The sequence below is a fragment of the Apodemus sylvaticus genome, chromosome X (genome assembly GCF_947179515.1).
Source record: "Apodemus sylvaticus chromosome X, mApoSyl1.1, whole genome shotgun sequence".
NCBI classification, from domain to species: Eukaryota; Metazoa; Chordata; class Mammalia; order Rodentia; family Muridae; genus Apodemus; species Apodemus sylvaticus.
The window spans coordinates 76,464,627-76,475,871 of record NC_067495.1 but is presented as its reverse complement, the minus strand read 5'-3'; the positions used below and the strand labels follow the sequence as shown (position 1 = coordinate 76,475,871).

The 11,245-nt window shown below is 41.8% G+C and overlaps 1 protein-coding gene across 1 annotated transcript; it reads right to left on the bottom strand.

The window, feature by feature from the left end:
* Positions 1-9,705: 9,705 nt before the first annotated feature.
* Positions 9,706-10,050, bottom strand: LOC127675809 (histone H2A-Bbd type 2/3-like). The gene has a single exon (XM_052171932.1). The coding sequence runs from the start codon at positions 10,048-10,050 to the stop codon at positions 9,706-9,708; it is 345 nt and encodes a 114-aa protein (XP_052027892.1).
* Positions 10,051-11,245: the final 1,195 nt, after the last annotated feature.

Below are 11,245 nucleotides of genomic sequence, written 5' to 3'. Positions count from 1 at the left end.
ATACCAAAGATTTAAAACTGTATTAAATTTTTCTGTGATCTTGCTATAATAGAGGGAATAAATCCATCATTTTAATGTTCTCTTTGGAGTTGTTATTTCAGACTAAACTTCTGAAAAAACAGGATATCTAACTGGAATCAAATTTAACTCTTATTGTTATTTTATTGAGATTTTATTGAGCTTCTTGCAATCTTGTTTTCCAGATACAGACTGTACATTGGCTGAGTTTGAAGGAAGATTGAATATTTTCTGTAATTTGTTCTAATTAATATACTTTCTCATATGCTAAATATTTAAAAGCAGCTTTGCAAAAATTCCTAACATGCTGGCATTCTTAATATCACTGTGCTTGTGTCAACTTTTTCAGTCTTTTGAGCTAGTTGCTTCTACAAATGGGGTACAGACAACACTCAAATGTATGCTTTATCATTACCTCATGAATGCCTTCAGCAACTTGGCAGATTTAAAGATACTCTATCAAGTTCTCCAGTTGTTCTCCCTACATGTTTAGTTCAAAACATCTGGGACTAAATTGTTTCCTTTCAGCTCATTGTGATACCTCCAGCACTTAAACAAATACAGACAATATTATCCATTCTAATCTTCTATACCAGATTTTTCTGCAGGCTGTTTGCAGCCATCATATGAGAAACATTTAGTGAATTCCTGCTGAGCAATTAGGAAGAAAGAGAAAAAGTAGAGAATTTGTTACTACATTAAAACACATAGGCAGACAGCTATGCAGTGAGATCATAGCTGCATGAAAACAAGGAATGTTTATCAAAAACCTGTTATAACTCCATAAATTCTATTTTCTTCAACCTAGCAAAACCATGTAATTTGAAGTGCAGGCTTTTTGTCTTTTCTTTCTTTCTTTCTTTCTTTCTTTCTTTCTTTCTTTCTTTCTTTCTCTCTCTCTCTCTTTCTATCGGTCTTTCTTTCTTTCTTTCTTTCTTTCTTTCTTTCCTTCTTCCCTTCTTTCTATACCAAAGCTTGCATAAAGATTTATTTTATCATTGATGGCATTTATGAATATCAATTTTATAAATTCTGTCACCTAAATTTATATAGCATTTATTATTGATATAAAATTTATTAAAACCTGCTAGAAAATATGAGTACTGTGACTACCTAGTTAGTCTGACTGTATTTTCTTAATTTTACTCTATATAAATAATAGATCCTTTCTATTACCACTTTCTTATACTGTGGTCTAAAAGGAACCATGACAGAAAGTACTTGTATCACAATCCTTTATAAGTAAAAGTAAGAATGTAGTAACTATGAAAGACAGGTGATATGTGTGCAGTTAACTGTAAAGTTTATTTCCATGCTGACTGCTTAGTACTTATTGCTGGACTGTTCTTAGTTGCTGTTATTGAATTGGTATCAACAGAAGATTGAATTTGCTCATCAGTATCCCTCCTGCTATTACTTGCCAAAATGTCCCACTCATTGTCATTGCCCCCCCAGCAGTATAAGCTTGTCAGGCCTTCTAGGCAAGCACTGGCCACTGAATTATATAATGAACCTGTGTTTGTTGAAACACGGTGAAGCTATGTAACTCCTGTTTAATTTGAACACATAGAAGATTGTACAAATGTCAAACTACATTAGATGAACATAGAGACAAAAAGATGGACGAATAATCCCTGTTGTAGAAAAGGGCTGGGATTGAAATGTTATAAATACTGTCATAAGAATTTATGAAAAAAAATATTTCATACTTATCATTGTAGTACTTTGGAGGATAAGAAATAGGGATCTGATTACCCTCTAATTCAATCTATATTAAGAGCTTTTATATAAAATTTTGATCTCCTTTATTCATAAAAAGACCTTCCTGGGTAGAGGGGCGGTGGCAGCAGCAACAGCAGCAGTGGCTGGTACAGAGGAAGGGCCATCAGCAATGGAACCAAGGTGATAAGGTCCAGGCAGGCCCTGCGCCCACGACCATTGACCATCACTGGCCAGCCAGGCTGCAAGCAGCAGCAGATTTACAGCGCCTTTCACCACACAGAAGCCACTTCAGAACTCTGCCTCCTACCAGTCAGTTACGAGAGACTGGCCTCCATCTTGGTTCTCAGATGCCAGAGAGATCAGACAGCCTGAGGTACACAAACATATCCCGAGGCCAACATCACAGGGTGCTAAGCCCACTGGGCTTTGGCCTGCATCCAGGCCCTGGGCTATTCGGGGGCCATCGGGGTGCCATCAGGGTGCCAACCAGGCCAGGAGGTTGTTTGCCCGGCCCAGCACGCTCTGCCATTTTGGCTACTGGAAGCCAGAGAGTTCTAGCAGGCAAAGCCTGCTAACAGGCATAGCCCTAGGCTAACATAGCCAGGGTATAGACCCAGAAAGACCCTGGACTGCCCCCAGGACCTGGGCTGCTCAGTTGGCCATCTGTGTGCCAACCCAGCCAGGAGGTTGTGAGCCCAGCAGACTCTCCCTGCGCTTTCAGGGAGCCTGCACACTCTTCAATTCTGGCCACCTGACAGACCCAATTAACACTCATAGCCCGAAGGGAAGTTTGCTCAGGACTTGGCCTGCCAGGCTTCTGCCTAGACTCAGGGCCTCAGCAGATGGGCTAGTCTTGTGTGCACCAACCCGGTTGGGAGGTCGGATGCCCAGCAGAGTGATCAGCATGCAGAAAAGGTCCCATAGCATAACCCTCAGCACTCCCTGAAGAAGCAAACAGGCACCATCTGGTTCACAGACACAATTTGGGGCAAAGCACACTAGGGCTGCAAGGGCACCCAAGAGGAGGAGAGCATATCAGCAATCTGCTACAGGGGAAACACAGCCATCCAGTGTTGTAGAAATAGCCCTAGAGCCTCTCAGGAGGCTCAAACACCAGCCAGACCAACTAACGCCAGAGAATAAGAGAGCAAAGGGCAAATGCAGGAACACTACGAACAGAAATGTAGGCAATATGGCAGCTTCTGAACCAAACTCTCCAACATCAGCAAGTCCTGGTTATGCCAATACACCAGAGAAACAAGATTTGGATTTAAATCACTGGTCATGATGCTGCTAGAAGAACACAAAAAGAACATAAATGAATCTCTTAAAGAAATACAGGGGAACATGAATAAGCTATAAACCCGTATAATGGAAACACAAAAATCACTTAAAGAAATTCAGGAGAATAAGGCTCAAGAGATAGAAGCCAATAAACAAAAAAAGAAAAAAAAACTTAAAGAAATGCAGGAGAACTTGAGTCAACAGGCAGAAGTCATGAAAGAGGAAACACAAAAATCTCTTAAAGAATTAAAGGAAAACACAAACAAACAAAAGAAGGAACTGAGCAAAACCATCCTGGATCTAAAAACAGAAGTAGAAACAACTAAGAAATCACAAAGGCAGACAAATTTGGAGATAGAAAACGTTGAGAAGAGATCAGGGACCATAGATGCAAATATCAACAACAGAATACAAGAGATGAAAGAAAGAATCTCAGATGCTGAAGATACCATAGAAACCATTGACTCAACTGTCAAAGAAAATGCAAAATGCAAAAAGCTTGTATCCCAGAACAACCAGGAAATCCAGGATACAATGAGAAGACCAAACCTAAGGATTATAGGCATAGATGAGAGTGAAGATTTACAACAGAAAGGGCCAGCAAATATCTTCAACAAAATTATGGAAGAAAATTTTCCTACCTTAAAGAGAGAGATGTCTATGAATATACAAGAAGCCTACAGAACTCTAAACAGACTGGACCTGAGCAGAAATACCTCCTGTCACATAATAATCAAAACCCCAAATGCACTAAACAAAGAAAAAATATTAAAGGCAGTAAGAGAAAAAGGCCAAGTAACATATAAAGGAAGACCTATCAGAATCACACCAGACTTCTCACCAGAGACCATGAAAGCTAGAAGATCCTGGACAGATCTCATACAGACTCTAAGAGAACACAAATGTCAGCCAAGACTACTATACCCAGCAAAACTCTCATTCAGGAGACAGCAGGTGTTGGAGAGGGTGTGGAGAAAGAGGAACACTCCTCCACTGCTGCTGGGGTTGCAAATTGGTACAACCATTCTGGAAATCAGTTTGGCGGTTCCTCCAAAAACTGGGCACCTCACTTCCAGAAGATCCTGCTATACCACTCCTGGGCATATACCCAGAGGATTCCCCCCGCATGTAATAAGGATACATGTTCCACTATGTTCATAGCAGCCCTATTTATAATTGCCAGATGCTGGAAGAACCCTGGTATCCCTCAACAGAAGAGTGGATGCAAAAAATGTGCTATATATACACATTGGAGTACTATTCAGCCATTAGAAACAATGAATTCATGAAATTCTTAGGCAAATGGATGGAGCTGGAGAACATCATACTAAGTGAGGTAACCCAGACTCAAAAGGTGAATCATGGTATGCACTCACTAATAAGTGGATATTAACCTAGAAAACTGGAATACCCAAAACATAATCCACATATCAAATGAGGTACAAGAAGAATGGAGGAGTGGCCCCTTGTTCTGGAAAGCTTCAGTGAAGCAGTATAGGGCAAAACCAGAATAGGGAAGTGGGAAGGGGTGGGTGGGAGATCAGGGGGAGCGAAGGGGGCTTATGGGACTTTCGGGTAGTGGGGGGCCAGAAAAGGGGAAATCATTTGAAATTTAATTAGAATATATATCAAATTAAAAAAAAGAAAAAAATAAGTGAACATTAGCCTAAAAGCTTTGAATGCCCAAGATATAATTTACAGACTACATGAAGCTCAAGAAGAAGGAAGAGCAATGTTTGGGTGCTTCAGTCCTTCTCAGAAGGGGGAACAAAATACTCACAGGAGCAAATATGGAGACAAAATGTGTAGCAGAGACTGAAGGGAAGGCCATTCAGAGACTGCCCCACCTGGGGATCCATCCCATATACAGACACCAAACCCAGACACTATTATGGATGCCAAGACATGCTGACAGAAGCCTGAGATAGCTGTCTCCTGAGAGGCTCTTTCAGAGCAAGGCAAATAAAGAGGTAGATACTCACAGCCTACTGTGACTGAGCATGGGGACTACAATGGAGGAATTAGAGAAAGGACTGAAGGAGTTGAAGAGGTTTGCAACCCCATAGGAAGAACAACAATATCAACCAACTAAACCCCTCCCAGAGCTCCCAGGGACTAAACCACCAACCAAAGAGTACACATGGAGGGACCCATGGCTCCAACCGCTTATATAGCAGAGGATGGCTTTGTTGGACATCGATGGGAGAAGAGGCCCTTAGTCCTGGGAAGATTCTATGCTCCAGTGTAGGGGAATGCCAGTGCAGGCACATGGGAGTTGGTGTGTGGGTGGGTGAGCACCTTCATAGAAGTAGGGTGAGGGAGAATGGGATAGTGTTTCTGGAGGAGAAACCAGGAAAGGGGATAGCATTTGAAATGTAAATAAATAAAATATCCATTAAAATAAATCTATCCTGTACAAAATAAAAAAAAGACCTTCCTGATAGTTTGCAATATTTATTCAATAAGCACTTTTTTGGTTCCATAATCTATGAAGAATAAAATCTCAGGCAACAACTCATGTTGGAGAGGATGTGGAAAAGAGGAAAACTCCTCCAGTGCTTGTGGGATTGCAAACTGGAAAAACTACTCTGGAAATCAATCTGGAGGTTCCTCAAAAAACTGGAGGTAGATCTTCCTGAAGACTTACCACTCTTGGGAATATAGCCAAAAAATGCCCTACCATACTGTAGGGGCAGGTGTTCCACTATGTTCATAACAGCCTTTTTTGTGATGACCAGAAGCTGGAAACGACCTAGATGTCCCATGACAGAAGAAAGGATACCGAAAGTGTGGTTCATTTAAACAATAGAATTCTACTCAGCAATTAAGAAAGAGGACAACCTGAGTTTTGCAGGCAAGTGGATGGAACTACAAAATATAATCTTGAGTGAGGTAACTCAGACACAAAAGGACATGCATACTATGAGCTCACTAATAAGTGGATATTAATAACAACAACAGCAGCAGCACCAACAAAAGCATAGAATGCCCAAGAAAGATGCAGTCCACAGAACTCTAAAAGGTCAACAAGCTGAAGTACCCAAGTGAGGACACCTCAGTCCCAATCAGGATGGAGAAGAAAGCAATCACAGGTGAGAGGGAGAAAGGAACCTGGAAGAGAAAGTAGACAGGGTGGGGAGAGGGGAAAGAGGGGGAAGAGGGGAACGAGGGTGGGAGAGAGGAACCTTATGTGACATAGGGAATGGAAAAGGCTGAGGGCCACCAGAAGGAATGGAAACAGCCTCAGGAGATAGGAGGTCTGGGGGTACCCTCCAGAGTTCACCAGTGTCCTGGGAGGGGAGAGTCTCACAGAACTAAAATGGATAAACCTTAGATGAAATGCCTGACAGTAGGGAAGGGGAACTTTTGGAGCCCACCTCCAGCAGGAAGACAGGGCTTCAAATGAGGAGAGGGAGACATCTCACAGTCATAACTCTGAACCATGATTGTTCCTGTCTCAAAGAATTACAGGGATGGAAATGGAAGGGAGGCCAAGGAAAAGAGGGTCCAGTGACAGGCTCAAAGTGGGATCCAGCTCAAGGGGAGGTTCCATGGCATGACACTATTAACGAGACTATGAAGCACTTACAAAAAGGGACCAAGCATGGCAGCACTACAGAAGACTCAACCAGCAGCTGAAAGAGTCAGATGCAAATATTTGTACCCAAGGAATGGACAGAAGCTGCTGAACCCTGCTGTTGAATAAAGGAAATCTGAATGAAACTGAGGGTGCCCCTGTGTGAGGACCAGCAGTCTCCATTATTTTGGACTCCCAGGATCTGTCAAACACTGCACCACCAAACAGGCAGCATACATCAGCTGATATGAGGCCCCTAGCACACATACAATAGAGGACCGCCATGTCTTTGTTTATTCAGAGATGCTGCACTCAAGACACTGGAGACCCCAGGGAGTTTGAAGGTCAGTTTGGATGGGGGGTAGGGACATCAAAGTGGAGACAAGGGGAGGAGAGGAGGTATGGAATCTGGATTTGTCAGAGGGTGGACAAAGAATTCCAAAGAATTATATGCTTGTAATTTAGATTGTAAATAGCCAATCTAAAAATGGTCCATACTTCCTGGTTCCACTTGGATAATAATCTTAATAAAATATAAGTCAAAACTAGTTAGTGTTTTCCAGACATTGTTAAAATAAGGAGATTGTTGTAGATTTAACATACCAATAGAATTAATCCTTGAATTCTGGTTTTCATAAAACTATTCCATTCCATAACTGCATCAAAGTTAATATTTTAATTATAATATTATATTATAGTATTGAAAGATGAAAACTGGGATATGAGAAACTGAGTTAGGAGTATACAAGTTCTCTTCACTTTGTTAAATTTTTGAGGTTCATATTAGAAACCAGGTGCTGCTGTATGTGGGCATGTTGATATTTGTGGACCATGTTACTACCAAAGGCCATGCTAATGTCTATGATGTGTGGTGTAGCATGAAGCCATGTTGATGTCTATGGGTTATAAATGCCACTTGGGGCAGTGTTACTATGTATAGCTACCTGAAGCCAAGTTAGGGTTGTGTGGGGTCTCCTGAAGTCTGTATTCATATTGATACAAGTATCCTGCACTGCCACCTGAGTCTTGATGTTCATGGAATATGGTGCAACATGTTCAGGTTTGTGGTCCTACTGCAGCTGGGGTTCATGTTGATGTCTGTGATCAGTACTCCTATGAGTGGCCATGCTGAGGCACATGACATGTGATATCACCAGAAATTATGTGGAAGTCCTGGAGCCATGCTCCCACAGGTTTTAAAGAACAATGAAACTATGTTTTCAAAGGTATTGCTCCATAGATAAGAAAGGGAATCATAGGGTTCGGTAACAATCTCTCTCGTCTTTCTCCCAAATTAGCAGCCTAGACAAGAAGACATCTAAGAGATCTATTTTTTCAAATCATTTAAATTATTTTACTTACATTCTAAAAGTTACCCCTCTTCCCTGGTTCCCCCGCCTTCACGAGTTCTTCACACCATCCTCCTCTACCCCACCTCTGAGAGGGTGCTTCTCCATCTGCCCACCCACCCCCACCTCTCTTCTACCAGTATCCATCTTCCATGAGACATAAAATTTCCACAGGATTAAGAGCATCTCCTCCCACTGAGATTATACAAGGCAGTCCTCTGCTTCACATGTACCTGGGGCCACAAAGCAGCCCAGGTATGTTCCTTGGTTGGTGGCCTAGTCCCTGGAAGTTCTGAGCAGTCCAGTCATTTGATACTATAGTTCTTCCTATGATGTGCAATATCCCTCAGCTCCTTCAGTCCTTTCCCTAACACTTTCATGGCGATTTCCCAAACACAATCCAATGGTTGGCTCTAAGTGTCTCCATTTGTCTCACTCAGTTGCTGGTAGAGCCTCTCAGAGGACAGGCTAGGTTCCAGTCTGTAAGTACAACATGGCATCAGTAATAGTGCCTGCTCATGGGATGGATCCCAAGTTGGGTTGGTCTCTGGATGGCCTTTCCTTCCATTTCTGTTTTATTTTCAAAACCTTGCATTTCCTTTAGACAGGAACAATTCTGCATTAAAACCTTTGAAGATGGCTGTGTGGCCCACTTTCTCAAATGAGATCCATTTCTATCTATAGAAGGTGGCCTCCTCCAGTTCTATCTCCACACTGTTGGGCATTTTGGCTAATGTCAGGCCCATTGAGTCCTGGTAAGTTCTAACATCCTTGCTCTCTGGGTCTTTCTAGAGGTTTCCTCTGCCCCCTAACCCCCACTGCTGCATATTTCAATTCATTCTCATGGCCCTCTTAGTGTCCCTCCTGTCTCTCCCCATGTCTAATATGTGTTAGACTTACATTTTTTGTTTTGTGTGTTTATTTGGGAATTTTTCTTTTCTCTTTGCTGGGTGGGTCACAAGGGTCAGGGGACAGGCCTTAGAAGACTGAGAAGTGTGATCAGGGTGCATTATGTGAAAAGTCCCAAATAATTAATAAAAATATTATCTTGGAAAAAGATTTATGTACAAGTATAGATACCCAACAAATATTTTGATAATCATTTGGCTTATAACTATGTGAACATATTGTATAGTGTGTAGAAATAGAAACATATAGGATACTTAGTAATTAATTGGAAGAGTGACTTAGCCTATAGCCAGATCAAGTAAAGTTTGAGATGAGATAAAGAGAGAGAGAGAGAGAGAGAGAGAGAGAGAGAGAGAGAGAGAGAGAGAGAGAGAGAGGATGGAGGGAGGGAGGAGAGGAGAGAGGAGAGAGGAGAGAGAGAGCAGTATATATAGTATTTATTGCTATGGTTTTGAAGTCAGCAAGGGAAAGAGCACAAATAAAAACAAAAAGAGGATAGAAAATTAGAAGACAATAAGACAATTAAATACTATTAAAGTGAAAGAGCTTATAAAGAAGCAATTTTAGAAGTAGTAATAATTTCTACTTTAAAAAATGCCCATTACATATCCTAACAAAGATGAAAAGGGATCAGATAATTACATGGAATCAAATACAGAAACAGTTTTTTTTTTTTCCAACTAAAGCTTTATTGAATAAGAACACAATAGGGAAAAGGGAGGAATGGGACTGGTCAGCTATGCAGGGCTGTCAGAGGGAAAGGCTGGGCAGGATGAACTGATTTATAATAAACTAGCGGACGGGCAGGTCAGCAAAGCAGAGCCAGGAAGCAGCAGAGGCTTGTATCTAGTGATGAGGAGGAGCCACTTGGGAGATGGTGATGAATTGGAACAATTCGCTGAGCAGTGAATTGCTATAGACGGCCAAATCCAGCAGCTCCGGAGTGATGCGCCTCTCAGTACCTCTGCGTTGGGCCTCATTGCCAGCCAGCTCCAGCAGCCTGCGGGTGAGGAACTCCAGGATGGCGGTCAGGAAGATGGGTACTGTTTCACTGAACCTCCGGGCATGGCCGTCCTCCCTCAGATGTTGTTCCACCAGGCTCACGGCAAAGATCAGCTCAGCTCTGGAGGTGCGGGAGCGACGGCGGCAACTTGAGGACTCTCTGAGATTGTTCTTTCTGGTCTTGGGCATGATGGTCTCAGTGCGATGCCACAGGACGACTTGGCTCCACTTGGCTGCTCTGTGCTGTCCTGATTGCTCTCTGCTATCCTGCTACAGGGCTGTGGGCCTCAAGTTGAAGTCCAACGCCCAACTTCTCCCTTTGTACCGGACTATGTAACCTAGCAACCCTTCATTGGTCGCAGCCCACTCCCCCGGTCTTCCACTGATGACGTGGATGGTCCAAGCCAGAGCTCTCAACGGAATGAGGTCATCATTTTGGCACGTGCAAGGAAACTTCAGGAAATCCAGTGTCAGCCATTTTGTGCTGCCTCATAATTCTCTACAATGTCTACTGACATCCATGTTTTAACTTACTCAGATAACTGTTTCAGCACTGTGTTGTCAGTACAGAAACTTGTCCTTAAGGACATCTATTCTTATACATGTTCAAGGAAATTGTGGTTTAAGAAACAGGAAGACTGTTCTAATCTGATTTCTTTCAGTATTCAAGATGGGCAAAGGAGATGCCCTTTTTCTTTTTGTTTCAGTTTGTTTCTTTTCTTTTCCATGTTTTACTGAAAATAGACTCTTTTCTTATACAATATGTTCTAATTACAGTTACCTCTCCTTCTATTTCTCCCAGTTTCTGCAACCTCCCCTCCAAATATGATCTACTTCTTTTCTGCCTCTAAGAAAACAATGGCTTCTGAAGACAACAATAAAGCATAACAAAACAATATAAATAAGTTAAAACAAAGCCCATTACATTGAATTTGGACAAGACAGACCAACAGAACAAAAAGATATCCAAGAGAAGGTACAATAATTAGCGACCCACTAGTTCATACACGCAGGAGTGTTCCATAGGGAAACTTTACTGAAAGCTCTGAAACCTATGTTGACCTTAGGCTTTCTGCTTCATTCTCTATGAATTCATATGAGCTTTAATCAGTTATTTTTGGGGGCTCGTTGTTCTCCTGGTAGTCTCCATCACTTCTGTCATTTCTATTCTCTCTTCTTCCTCTTCTGTGTAGTTCTATGATATCTAATGGTATGAACTTAATGGAGACATCTCTTTGAGTAATGTCTGGTTGTATGTCTGTGAATTTGCTCCCATCTGCTGCAGAAAGAAGCTTCTTTGATAATGGCTGAATAAAGCATTGATCTAGGAATATAGCAGAATATAGATAGGAAATATTTCTTTTTAAAGATCCTTGTTTTAAGA